General features: G+C 44.7%; 1 protein-coding gene across 3 annotated transcripts in view; it reads left to right on the forward strand.

Moving 5' to 3' along the window:
• The window catches only part of MAN2C1 (mannosidase alpha class 2C member 1), a 389,693-nt gene that overhangs the window by 221,145 nt on the left and 154,163 nt on the right, over positions 1-14,385 (forward strand). For all 3 annotated transcript variants that reach the window (XM_078685096.1, XM_078685097.1, XM_078685098.1), the window contains 2 exons: positions 10,687-10,797; positions 11,153-11,245. In XM_078685096.1, the coding sequence (XP_078541222.1) occupies positions 10,687-10,797; positions 11,153-11,245 (204 nt within the window). The remainder of the gene's footprint in view (positions 1-10,686; positions 10,798-11,152; positions 11,246-14,385) is intronic.

Below are 14,385 nucleotides of genomic sequence, written 5' to 3' on the forward strand. Positions count from 1 at the left end.
TTCTGGCTCATGGAAAGGACGCCATTCAAGAAGTGTCCTTGATGTGGGTCGAAGTTTCCCCACACCGACCTACATGAGGTGTGCAACCTTTGCCTCTCACCGGAGCACGAGGCCAAAGACTGTTCCGCTTGTGCCTCATTCCGCTCCAAGAAGATGATTTGGGACCGACGAGCTCGAAGAACTATGGCTCGCTCGTCAGCTTCCATCCCCGACGACATCTTTGAAGAGGGAGTTGACGTGCCAGAAAACCAGCACGCCGAAGTGAGTACCAGCTCCTCAGATGCCGAAGACTCCGACGTCGAGGACATCACTCGAGCTCAACGGGTCCGTAAGTAAGACCGTCGATCCCCAACCCTTCCTCGACACCCTCAAAAAAGGCTTCGTCACACCCTCACCTTCGGGCCCGGGTGCACACCGAGAGACTGCTTCCCACGCCACGCCTTTGGGCCCGGCAAAGAAGCCTACTAAGCCTTCAAGTGGCTCGGGCTCGAGCCAGGCTTTTCCCGGTGCGATCCTATACCGACACTGAAGAAGAAGCCACCTTCCTCAACCACGCCGACCTTTGCTCCTACACCTAAGCACACAGCGCTGAAGACTGGCAGCGGCTTATCGATGCCGAAACCGCACTCGGAGAAGAGTAAATAAACGCCTAAAGCTCCAGATTCACACACTTCAGAGCCGAAAAAACACCCGGAACCGAAAAAACAGGTTCCGGTAAAAGACATTTCAAAAGGGCACACTTCTAAACCCAAGACCAGTGATGAAAAAACCTACGGAGCCGAAAACTTTGACACCGACAGATCTGCCCTACTCAGAAGAACTTTTCACAGTGGATCCTAATCAAAAAACTCTTGTAAAGGATCCTAAGACTGGTCAACTGACTCTTCGCTCCAAGACGAGACTACTTGAGGCGCCAGCACCTCCTCCTCCTCCAAAGAAAAGAGACATTGCAACCTCTCCATTAAGGGTCCCTTCTCCACCACCTCCCCATACTGTTCCCCCTCCTACACCTACTCCACCTACACCATCCCCTAATCCACAAGATGATGTAGACACAGACTCTGATAACACAGATGGAGGTGCACATGACGCAGCAGGGACCAATAGTCCCCCTCAGTCACCTAATCCATGGGATGATTACAACACCCCTGATGTGCTCTAAGTCCCACAAGATGATATATACCCTTCCAGACCTTCCCCACCAGAGGACACTATAGGTTTTAACCCCTTCGCTGTGGGGTGTTTTCCCCCCGCTGTGCGGGGCGGAGGGGGGCCGCCCACGGCGCCGCTGTGCTTGTGACGAGCTCGGCTCGTCATGAGGCACAGTGCAGCTGCACTCACCACACCCATTTTGGAACGTTCAGCACAGCGGGGAAATTATCCCCGCGTGTGAACGTTCCTACGGTCATGACGAGCTCAGCTCGTCATGAGTGCAGCTCAACCGTGCCTCATGACGAGCTCAGCTTGTCATGAGCATGGAAGAGGTTAAAAGTAAATGGTCATCCCCCGAAATTGGCAGAGGACCACATACAGTATCTGCAATACGCAGACGACCTTGTGATCCTAAGCCAAACCCCTATTGGATTACAAAGAGTCATTGACCACCTGATTAACTACTTCGACCTTCAGGGGTTGGAGATAAATAGGAAAAAAACAAAGGTGATGCGTTTAGTAGGCCCTAGATCGAAAAAATTCAAGTGGTTCGCCAAGGGTAAAGAGCTAGAGGAAGTTGGCACTTACAAGTATTTTGGCATACTTTTAGGGCGAAGTAGGTCCTTTACGGCTCAGAAAAATGCAATAAAAGCAAAAACCCAAACCTTAATTTTTGCAAATAAACAGCTACAAACAAAATTGAGTTGCCCGTCTTATAGTCATCTTTTAAAAACAATGGCAGCACAATTTCTCCCAGCTATGGCCTACGGATTGGAAAAATGGCATGGCCGGGAATTTTAAATTTTAAATGACTTACAGACAAAAGTGTATAAAGCCATTTTTAAGCTCCCTAGAGAAGTGTCACCAGCCCAGATTCGCCTGGAGTTTGGACTTCAAAACCAGAAATTCCAGAGGCAATCTCTATTCGTAAAGTTGTGTTAGAAACTTCGCTCTTCAGAACCCGGTACCCTGAATAATCTATGCTGGACAGAAATAAAGGCCCAGTTTGACCAAAAAACACCGTACTCATTGGATGCACACCTAAGAACTGCTCTGATGGAATTGGACATTGAAGAGGCATGGGATAGCAAGATGGAGAGGGTGGCTTTTAATAGAGTGTGCAATGGCGCTGCAAAAAAATTATATTTCCTAGACAACAAAAATGTAGTGGCAAAAAGACGTCATTCGTGGACAGTGATAAATTCTTATGTAAAACTAAAACCACAAGATTATCTAGCAGCTCACTTCAGATTGTTCCTAAAAAATAAGTATATGCTGTATCGGTTTGGAGTATACGAAACAAAGGATCTGCAACCAAGTTGGAAAGAAAATTATCACAACGTAACTTGCAGACTGTGTGGATATCATAAGGAGTCCTTATGCCACGTGATCTGTGTTTGTCCTACGGTCAGTGAAGCGAGAAGAACGCTTTTAAAACCAATTGTGAAAGAGCTTAACATGTAGGCAGACCATCACCCGCTGGGCAGGGAGATCATCAACCATTTTAATTTGTCGTGGTGTAAAGTTATTAACTTTGATTGACACACTCTTAAAAAAAGTGGACATTGAACCTGTGAATACGTTTACTAATGAGTTGGAGAACCCTGTACAGATCTAGATTTAATGATGCACTCTACTGCGAACTTGTGAACATGGTTATTAATGAGTAGGATCTATTTTGCACATATCCAGATATAATGATGTATTTTATCATAAAATTTGCTATTAACTCATATTGTAATATATTTTAAAGTTTTATATTTTTATGGTTGTAAAAAACCAAATAAAGAATTCTTCTTATCTTTTTGTAAGATAATCACTGGGGCACTATAGGTTTTAACCTACTAGTCCAAAGAGCTGCCCAGTATCATGGAGTGGACTTACACACCGATGCGGTGGAGGAAGATTTCCTAATAGATACTTCTGATAACACACAAAGGTCTTCTGCCATTTTGCCAATGCTTAAAGGTGTCATCAAGCACGCAACAGAGGTTTTTAAGGATCCTGTTAAGGCTAGGGTCCTCAACCCTCGCATTGAGAAAAAATATAAAGCTGCCCCTACAGATCCAGTTTACAATAAAGGTCCAGCACCATTAGATTCTTTAGTAGTGTCTATTGCACGTAAACGTGCTAATTCTCAGACATCAGGTGAGGCCTCACCACCAGACAAAGAATCTAAGCTCCTTGACGCCTCCGGCAAATGAACAGCGTCACAAGCAGCTAACATCTGGCGCATTGCAAACACCCAAGCGTTGCTGGCAAGATATGACAGGGCACATTATGATGAACTGGAGGCCATAATGCAGCATCTACCAGACAAATACAAAAATAGGGCCAATGAACTTATACAGGAAGGTAAAAATATTACTAATACTTCCATTCGTTGTGCCCTAGATGCTGCAGATACCGCCTCAAGGGCAATCAATACCAGCACCCTTCTAGGTAGACATGCCTGGCTATGTATTTCAGGTTTTAAACCTGAGGTACAAAACTCCATCCTTAATCAGCCATTTGATGAGACACATTTATGTGGCCCAAATGTTGACGTGTCTTTAGAAAAAATGAAAAAAGACACCGATACAGCAAAATCTATGGGAGCAGCAGCAAGCTCCCAGATGTTCTTTTTGTCGCTCATCATACAGAGGCAACACAAGAGGCTACTCCTCGGAAAGTCCCTCCACTTCTTACAAAACCCCTAGCCAATCCACATTCACTAAGGGCTACCAGAGAGGGGGTAACAACAACAAAGGCAGAGGCAAAACCAACAACTCCCGCTCTGCCTCTACCCCTACCCAATGACCTTCCTCCCCTTCCCCCCCAACATTCCACTCCTGTGGGGGGAAGACTGCAACAATTCCTTCCTTCCTGCCTAGACCAACATCACATCAGACAGGTGGGTGCGACAAATTATTCAGTCAGGTTACTGTCTAGAACTAACATCTACCCCCCCAAACATACCACCCAAACAGCGTCCAATGTCACAAGAACATCTATTACTGTTAAAGCAAGAAGTAGTATCTCTGCTAGAAAAAAGTGCAATAGAACCAGTTCCTCTGCACCAACAAAACAAAGGGGTTTATTCTCTATATTTTCTAATTCCAAAGAAGTACATTTCTCTAAGGCCTATTCTGGACCTCAGACCGCTAAACATATACATACAGTCTGACCATTTTCACATGGTCACACTCCAACAAGTCCTTCCGCTCCAGTTACAAAACGACTTCCTTGCTACTCTAGATCTCAAGGACGCATACTTCCACATTCCCTCTCACGAGGCTCACAGGAAGTCTCTCAGATTTGTAATAGACGGGCAGCACTATCAATTCAAAGTACTCTCATTCGGAGTAAATGTAAATGTAAATGTATTGCGACTTATATAGCGCACGTATCACCCGAAGGCATCAAGGCGCTTGCTTAGGGAACCCGTCCTGGTATTCCCCTGTGAGATACCCCGGCAGGGTATCCACAAGGTGAAAGCCAGGCATCCCGCCGCGAGGGGCCGTAGTGGAGTCACAACAGCACCAAGAGTATTCACCAAGTGCTTAGCAATAGTGGCAGCGTATTTACGAAGACCGCACATCCATGTCTTCCTGTACCTCGACGACTGGCTCATAAAAGCCAGCTCATACAACCAATGCGTGGAACACACTCATGCCACGATCCTACTGCTCTACAACTTGGGGTTCACAATAAACCACACCAAGTCTCCTCTACAACCATCCAAAGTACAACAGTACCTCGGTGCCACAATAAACACCTCAACAGCGCTAGCTTATCCCACTCCAGCAAGGATAGCCACCATGCAAACTCGTCCTACAAAGTTTCAGCCACAATACTCCCTTCCAGCACGAGTGTTCATGCAACTCATGGGGATGATGGCCTCTTGCATTTTCATAGTGCCCCCGGCAAGACTCCAAATGCGTCCTCTGCAAGAGTGCTTATCACGTCAATGGAACCAGGCTCAAGGTCAATTAACAGACCTAGTGTTGGTAGACAGTCGGACTCATCGCTCTCTGCAGTGGTGGAACACCAAAAACCTTTCCAAGTGATGACCGTACCTAGAGCCAGTTCCTCAGATAATCTTGACAGTGGACGCATCGCTCTCCGGCTTGGGGGCCCACCTACTGCAACACACCATGCAGGGCAGGTGGACACCGCAACAAAAGTTACTCCACCTCAATCATCTGGAGTTATTAGCAATATTCCTAGCACTAAAAGCTTTCCAAAAGCAAGTATCAAACAAAGCTGTGTTAGTCCGCACGGACAACATGACAGCCATGTATTACATACAGAAGCAGGGAGGCACACACTCCCTGCAACTCTCTCAACTAGCGCAGGACATATGGCGGTGGGCTGTACCACAAAACATATTCCTTCTAGCCCAGCATGTTCGGGGAGTACAAAATACCATAGCGGATCTGTTAAGTCTTCAAACACAACAGACCCCCGAGTGGGAACTTCATATGCAAGTTTTTCAACCATTCTTTCAGCTGTGGGCACAACCTCAGATAGACCTATTTGCCACCCACGAAAACGCCAAATGCCCAAGCTTTGCCGCCAGATATCCACACCTACTGTCCAAAGGCAATGTGATATGGATGAACTGGTGAAACAAATTTGCGTACGCTTTTCCACCTCTACCACTCACGCAACTAGTAGTACGAAAACTGCAGCAGCATTCTCTGACCCTCATCCTAGTTGCTCCAACATGGGCCAGACAGACGTGGTACACCACACTGCTACAACTGTCTGTAGTACTGCACCAAAAAAGTGCACCTGTCTTCACACCTCTTAACACAGAACCGTGGAGAGATCAGACACCCGGACCCAGCTCGGATCAAGCTTGAGATCTGGCTCCTGAAATCCTAGAATTTGGATATCTGAACCTTCCTCCAGACTGCATGAATGTCATAAAAGAAGCTTGACGTCCAACCACTAGGGCATGTTATGCAGCCAAGTGGAAACGCTTGGTAATATATTGTCACAACAACAATATTAATCCTCTAGACGTGTCTATTCAACACATCATAGGATACTTACTGCAGCTCCAAAGATGTAACTTAGCCTACACGTCTATTAGGCTACATCTTGCTGCAATAGCAGCATATCTGCAAAACAGACAACATTTATCTCTGTTCAGAGTGACTGCCATTAAAGCCTTTATGGAAGGCCTTAAAAAAATAATTCCTCCCAGAGTACCACCTTCACCGGTGTGGAATTTAAACGTTCTCACACGGTTAATGGGACCTCCCTTCGAACCCTTACACAAATGTGAACTACAATTTTTAACGTGGAAAGGTGCATTCCTAGTAGCTATTACTTCTCTGCGGAGAGTTAGTGAACTACAAGCACTAACCATTCAAGAACCCTTCTTGCAAAACGCATCATAATAAGGTAGTTCTACGTACTAATCCAAAATTCCTGCCCAAAGTAATTTCTCCCTTCCATCTCAATCAATCTGTGGAACTGCCCGTTTTCTTCTCGCAACCACAGACAGTAGCAGAAAGAGCTCTTCACACCTTAGATGTCAAACAAGCATTGCTATACTACATCGAGAGGACACAACCCTTTCGTAAGACAAAACAACTTTTTGTGTCTTTCTCACCACCACACAAGGGTAATCCCATTTCAAAATCTGGGATAGCTAGATGGATTGTCAAATGCATACAGATTTGTTACCACAAAGCTAAACGTACATTATCTTTTCCTCCTAAAGCCCACTCTACAAGAAAGATAGGGGCTTCAATGGCATTTTTAGGGAACATTCCCCTAGATGACATCTGCAGAGCAGCTACATGGTCTATACCGCACACATTCACAAAACACTTTTGTGTAGATGTGCAAACCAAACAACAAGCTAATGTGGGCCAGGCTGTTCTCAAAACATTATTCCAAACTACTGCAACAGATAGGGGTGGTCGCCGCTAACAGTGGGTACTGCTATACAATCTATGCAGAGTGTGCAATCTGCAGCTCATGTGCCTCAAATGGAAAATGCTACTTACCAGTATGCATCTGTTCTTGGCATGTAGAGCTGCAGAGTTGCATTCGGCCACCCGCCTTCCCAGCTACCCTTATCTGTTCCAGTATTATCTTAATTAGATACAAATTACATGGGCATCCTTCCATTTTCTTGCAAAGCTCCATCATTTCCCTAATGGCAAAAAACAATCTGAGGATGGAGCCGATGCCCATGCGCAATGTGGTCCATAGGAGGAGTCACCTATCTCGTGACTTCCGAAGAACTTTTCAGTACAACAACAAACTGCAAACATCCGGGCCCAACACTAGGTGGCGATCTATGCACAGTGTGCAACTCTGCAGCTCTACATGCCAAGAACAGATGCATACTAGTAAGTAGCATTTTCCTTATTACCTGTGACCCTCTGTAAGGAAACAGTGCGTATTATATAGTCTGGCTGTGCACACTCACCATGTAATACACTTACCGACCTCTATAAGACCCTTAGGTTTTGTTTGTTAAATCTTCAGCTCAACCCTAGGTAGCAGTGGCTCTGAGCAGCAAGGCTTACAGAAAGGAACAAGTGTAAAGCATTTAAAGAGCACTAAAACAATTGAAGAAGAAATCGACACAACACTCAAAAAATCTGACACATATTTGTAAAAATAGGCTGTAATTCTATACGAAGTTAGGCACCAAAATGAAAAAGATCCATTTGAGGATTCTGGAGATATGAAATCTACAAGAAATAATAAATTAAAATATTTCACTCAATCGCAAATCAGCATTGGCAAATTCAGCAATTTTGATACGTAGAAACTTTTTCAAGAAAAAATTGGGCAAGTCGGGTAGAGTTAATTGAGACCTCCAATTCCAGCAATGAGCTAGTCAGTAGGACCAGCAGTGACCTCAGAAACAGTTACCTCCACAGAAGAAGCAATCTTCAAGCAGTTCCAGGCCCTTTATCCGCATTCAATGGATTCCTATGCAGTGGTCCTGATGCTAGGGATGAAGGATGCTGAAGATGCTTCAAGGATGTTGTGGATTCGATGTGATCTATGATGGTCTTCCTGTAATTGCTCCTCGGTACCTGAGCTGGTTGAGGCTGTCCTGGTCACTGTATTTACGTCACACAATGTCCTCTCCAGGCTTGCAGAAGTACAGTCGCTACTGGGCTACCAGTCGCCCTGTGTCGCTATCACAGATCAATCCTACCTGAATTGATAGCTTGTCCTCTGAGGGTCCCAGGAACTCACCGACAGTACCACCAGTTTCAGCTAACTCAGGTGCAACTCTGTGCATCTGGTCTTGGTCTTAGGTGCTGCACGGCAGCGGTGATAGCAGCATAAATACTTTGGACTATCAAACAGCCCCAGCAAGCATCTTCATCTGTTGTGTCCCTGTGCTGCGAACAAGAGGCCAGTTGGCTGGCCCTTGGAGCCTCTAGGCTTCGCAGGGCTCTGTAGACACCTTTTCTTTGAGCAGGACACAGCAGGCACAGTGCCTCTCTTTGCTAGCCACAAGGTGCAGCAGGTACAGTCTTCAGCGATGCAGCCTCTCTTTGCTAGTTCATCGGTGCAGCAGGGCAGTCCTTCAGTCCTCCTTCCAGGTCAGTTGAATTCTGAAGTCGGGGTGCCATGGTGTGCCCTCTTTATGAGAAAATGCCCCCAGGGCAGGATGCGGTTGATAGCCAATTGGCTACCAGGTTCTCTTCCCCCTGGTGACCACTTCCTGTAGAATGTGGCTCCTGGCCATCCCAGGGTGCCCCGTTCTGTCTGCTCTCAAGACGGTGAGACCCCACTCTCTTTGTCTCGACCTCACAAGCTGACCCCTGGGTTGTGGCTTCCTCAGGGCTATAAACCCAGGGAGAAACTTGTGTGGAACTGGTTTCCCCTCGCTGCTCCCTGTGGGGCAACCCTCCACCCTAGTGTTACATTTTTGCAGTTCAAAGGCAACTTCCCTTTGATGCCTGCCTTATGGGGCTAACACCTATGTGGTTTCCATCAGGAGGGAGGTAAAACTTCCCTCGCCTGCAATTCCCCATTGTTTCCCTTCCTGAGAGACATTGACCCATATACCCAGGAGGGCAGAAAGCTTTTTTATGAAAATGCGAAATGGGGACATCTCAAAGTTAAACCCCTTTCGAGACCAGTTCCAAACACGTATCCTCTTTAATCTAATTTAAACCTTTAACGAGAGATCTTATGCTCAGCCTTTGTCTACAAAATGTGTAATTTGGTGGATAAAGGGTTCTAGTTTGGGAATGGTCAGTGGTGGGAGCTAGACCCCACCACTTTGGGGATGATTAACTCTGGCTCTGGCCACTGCAGTGACAGGGGGCACTGCATGAGTTAGATGCCTGTGATGGGACACACAACAAATCAGCTTGATCACATGTAACTTGAGTAGTCACGAAAAGTATATTTTCCCTTTAAGGGAAACTTTTTTTATCTGTAGTTTAGTCACATAATCAGCATATCCCATGCCCATTTGGATGTGTTCAAAAATATTTGCACACTTTTCAAACTTCTTGATCTTCTCTCATGACATTAACGGTATCATTAACATTCACTGCATCTCAAATGTTTAACGAAGAATGTGAAGCTTGCTTCTTGTGATCGGGATAGCACTCAGTAACAACCTTCACATGAATTAAGTAAAACTCGCCCTTTTCTGAGGAATGGCATGTAGGAGACATATTAGAATCAACTATCTTGTTAAATCATCTTGAGATGAGTTTTTGTACTATGCAAGTGAATAGTCTCACCAAGTTCCCAGGCACTCTTTGCTGCTTGTTCACATCACTACATACATTACATTTTGTGCCAGGGAGGGGTCTGTTCATCCTATGCACTTCTTATACTTGAATCTCTCTGTGAGTTACAGGGCTTTCTTTAACGTTTCTTTAATGAGATTGTATCTTATTGTGCAGAAGAACCTTTTGCTCTATTCAGGTTCTGATATTTACTTCACAATGTGGCATCATTATAAATTGAAAACGCTTCATAGATCAGAACACACTAACCTCTGAGTCTCTTTAAAGCTCACTCACTCCCTTCTACATGCTTCCCTTCAATAATCCCTTCTTTTACTTAGCTCTTGTGTGGCAGCCTCTGTAAATTCTCATAACCATCTTTGGCTTTCCAAGTCTTACTTTGCAGCTGCTCCTCCAAGCTTCCAAATATAGATCCTGTTTGATTTCCCATATCTACTTCTGCCCTGCACCCCACACCCACTACTTTTAAACGTTCCCATCTTTTCATCTGCTCACTTCCCTGATTGTGCAGTTATACGCATTTATATCCGGTTACGTATGCATGCCAATCCTCTATCCCTTTGCCACCATCTTACACTTCCATTTATTCTCAGTTCACCATGTGCTGCACAGTTCTTCATTTTCACTTTAGCAATACTTTGACATCACCACCTTTGTCTTTTGTCCACTTCTGTGCAGTGTATTCTGTGCATATGCCCATCTCTACCATCTGTGTCTGTTGTGGTCTGGTGTACTGTACTCTTGCTTCTTTCTCAGCATCCCCCATCTCATCTCGATGTATTTTTTCTCTTCTCAGGCGCAGCAGTTCGAGTGGGTGAAGGGCCGGTATCCTGACCTTTACTCACAGATCAAGGACTTTGTCAAACGAGGGCAGTTTGTACCTGTTGGTGGCTCGTGGGTGGAAATGGTAAGGTTTCCCAAATCTTCCTATCTCATTGAGCTCATTTCTTTTATGAATTGTCTACTCTGTCTTTCATATCTAACTCTGTGCATGTCCAACCCATTTCTATTTCATTTCCCTCTACCCACTTTAGTCTAAGTGTATTCCTCTGCTCTCTCTTTTCTATTTCCACTAAGATCTATCTCTGACATGGTGGGGCGCTATAAATGCAACTTGCCTGTACATTTCACTTTGCGCGTCCCATGTCCCTCCCCCTTTCTTTGACCTATCTCACTCTCTTTCTGATAATCCATAATGATGGTTGGCTGTGTATGATGTTTGGCCCAGGCTTCAGCTCAGAGGTGTCCTGCTTCTCTTCTAGGATGGGAACCTGCCCAGTGGCGAGTCAATGGTGCGGCAGTTTCTGCAGGGCCAGCGCTTCTTCCAGCAGGAGTTTGGGAACATCTGCAAGGAGGTAATCCTTCTTTCGGCAACTGCCAGGGGTGCATATAGTGGGGTGGTGGCTATGCCTTGGCAGACAATTCAGCTTCATATTTAACTCTACCTGTAGCTCATGCTCTGGTGTTGTGTTCTCTCTCTGGTTGTTGACCCACCTTGTTCTTTTTTCACTCTTCCTTGGTTACCCATTCACTCTCCTCGCAGGTCTCTGAGGGCCTTTTGTATCTCCAAACAAGAAAACACTTTAAAACAATTACTTGGGCCTCCCTCTCCATGCACCCCAATAGGGGAAATCCCTGAATTGACTCCTGCAAAGTGGGGACAATATGTGCAAATGCCCCTCTAAAGACCTATGGGTGGGAATGAGGAAATATTTTGCTTTAAAAGAAAGAACGCACTCGGGCACCAGGAGATTAGGGATTGGGTGCTGTGGAAAACATACTGCATGTTCACTGGTAACATCTGAAAGAATGAATAGATGATACAACCAGTGATAATAATACAGTGGTCTTGTATTCGGGATGGAAACAATGTTGTAGACAATATTCCACCGGCACTGTGCCTTGTGTAGGCTGCATAGGTTTGGAGGTGATCACAAAGAGGTTTTCAAAGCAACCTTCTCCCAGGCGCGGCTCACGAAAATGAACTTAAATGCTTTTTTCCCTGGTCTGCGGACCTCTGCTAGATCACTTAGCTTTCTCACTGACCCCTCACTGTACTTTACACACCATGTGAATAAAGTAGCACCAACAGCGTGGTTCCAGCTTCAACTAGTGTGCAAAATTAAGCCTTTCCTCCCTCCTATAAACCTCGTGTCCTTCGCCAGGCCCTAGTCCTACCACATATCAACAGAGGCAGCAGTCTGCTCCCTGGTTTCTCAGAGAAGCCCATGAACTCAAAAAAATCTGTTTTCCGACAGCGGTTCAACGAATCACCAACCATGGAAGGTTCAAGCACCTCACCACTACTTTAAAATAACCGCTCCCTCTCCCTACCAGTCCCCACTTCAAAGTATGTTGTGTGAACTCTTTTAAGCTCCACTTCATTAAACCTGAGTACCTGGTGCCTGAACTCCCAAGGGCACCTCCCTGGCCACAGTGGAAACCTTAGAGTCTCACAACGAAAGAACCCGCCAGCAGGCTTTCTCTGCATTTATGCCTTCTCTTGAGCGACTTTCCTATGCACCTTAGATATACTCCTTCTTTGGTGAACTTGCGTAAAGGTCTCTACATCTACATGCACACAATCTTCTTACCATTCTTTTCGGCATTCCTTTCTTCTCTCACTGGTATTATTATATTTCTGAATCTCTTTGTATTTGTATGCACTTATGTAGCCCGTTTACATTTTAGACTGTCTGAGTATACCTGTTCCTCACATTGTTGGCTCATTTGAATGCCCCATCCAATAAATAAATTAAAATGCATGTTTTGCACCTGTAACAAACTAAACAGTTTTCGGGAAGGAGCGCGTACTCACACCCTTGAGCAAAAGAAAATTCGTTTAATGGATCTTACAGATGGGGATTGAAAGGAACAGTGGTTCTGAGGGAATCGTTCTATCCCATATCTCAACTGTGTTTGATAGATATGTATCCAACACATATCCGTCAACCGTTTAGTTCTGTTTTACATAAAAGGTAATGATATATAGTTAGGCACATATTGCAAAATACAAAAAAGGTTTTGCCTAGGGTTTGTGTTTCCATCAAGGTGCATTATATGGAAAAGGTGGCATCATAATACATTTACAAATACAGAGTCCATATGGACAAATTTTGTATGCAGGTTTAGTACTGGTTGTGCAGCGTACAAATCCCATGGGGCTACGTCAGTGTATATTGCTGTGCAAGAGAGTTCCCAGATTGAATCTAATTTAACGGGACATTTGACTATCTTTTGTTCAAAAGAGGCTTTTAAAGATATGAATCGTGGATCCAATACTGGTTTTAAATTGTATTTCGACCCTTGTGGTAGCCGCATCCATTGGTCACATCAGGACAAGAAAGCTGTAATAGGCAACACTTATTAAAAATCGAAACAATTATTTTATTGGTGCTTTTATTTTGTGCCATTTTTGTTGCAGTGGGCAGCCTTACCAAGAGGCAAGCCAATCTAAATTGGAAAAATCTGTGACAACCACAGTGCACTGGAATAAGACTTCTTTGATCCCTGCCGATGAAGATAGTTTTCATTCTAAGCTGGAAAGTCTCTAAAAAAATGATAGCATTCATGTAAAAACAAACTTGAGAAGTAGGGTGTGCTGCTAAACTAGGCTGAGGGTATCGGAGCGCTTTACATAATTGGCAGAGAAACACCTACCCGGGTTACAAATGTTTAGGTACAATTACAAAAAAAGAAGCAAATACATAGCAACTACACACCAAGAAGTATCGTATAACCAGTGATAGATTTACGAGTGACATGTGAAATAAAAACAGTAACATGGAATAATCACAAATACATGCACAGTGTATACATTGGGCATCAACAGTGTGTGTGCATGAGTACCGTGTTAGGGTAAAATGTGAAATATAAAATCAGCATCATAGCAAAGCATATGGCAATGCAAGCCAGTGAAGAATAGAAGATATAGGCCTAATATACAAGTGTAAACTAACAGTGAAAGCATTAAAAACAATGCACGCTACAAGATGATGGTAAAGCATATAATGGAATGTTCCTTATTAGAGGGTCTTTTGTTTAGCCCCCCTAAACTGCAAGGCTACATGATCTTGCGGGGTACCGTAATTATAGCTGTATTGACGTGGCACTTGGGAGAGTGACTTGCGATACAAGAAAGATCAGATAGCAATATTTGATCCATAATTCTAGGAAAAGCTTTTTTAGTATTACCTGTTTTTATTGATTTTACAGCAAGCAGCAAACAGAAATGTAGGAGTAGCAGATCAGTCCGAGGACCGACCCAACAAGCTATGTTAAGGAAGGCGCAAGCCAATGACCATGTCATGAGGAAGCAGTCTTATACACAGCAAGCCGCCTACAACCCAACCTGGGCCGGCCGCGTTATAAACATTTTGAAGCTGGAGAACATCCCCCGGACCTTTTCCGTTGGAAAACCTGTGGGCACCTTATCTGTTCTACGAAGGCTTTATGTCCATTAGTCTTTCTTCGGGCACCTTCCTTAGCCCTACGG

This window comes from Lissotriton helveticus, chromosome 3_2 (assembly GCF_964261635.1).
Source record: "Lissotriton helveticus chromosome 3_2, aLisHel1.1, whole genome shotgun sequence".
Taxonomy (NCBI): Eukaryota; Metazoa; Chordata; class Amphibia; order Caudata; family Salamandridae; genus Lissotriton; species Lissotriton helveticus.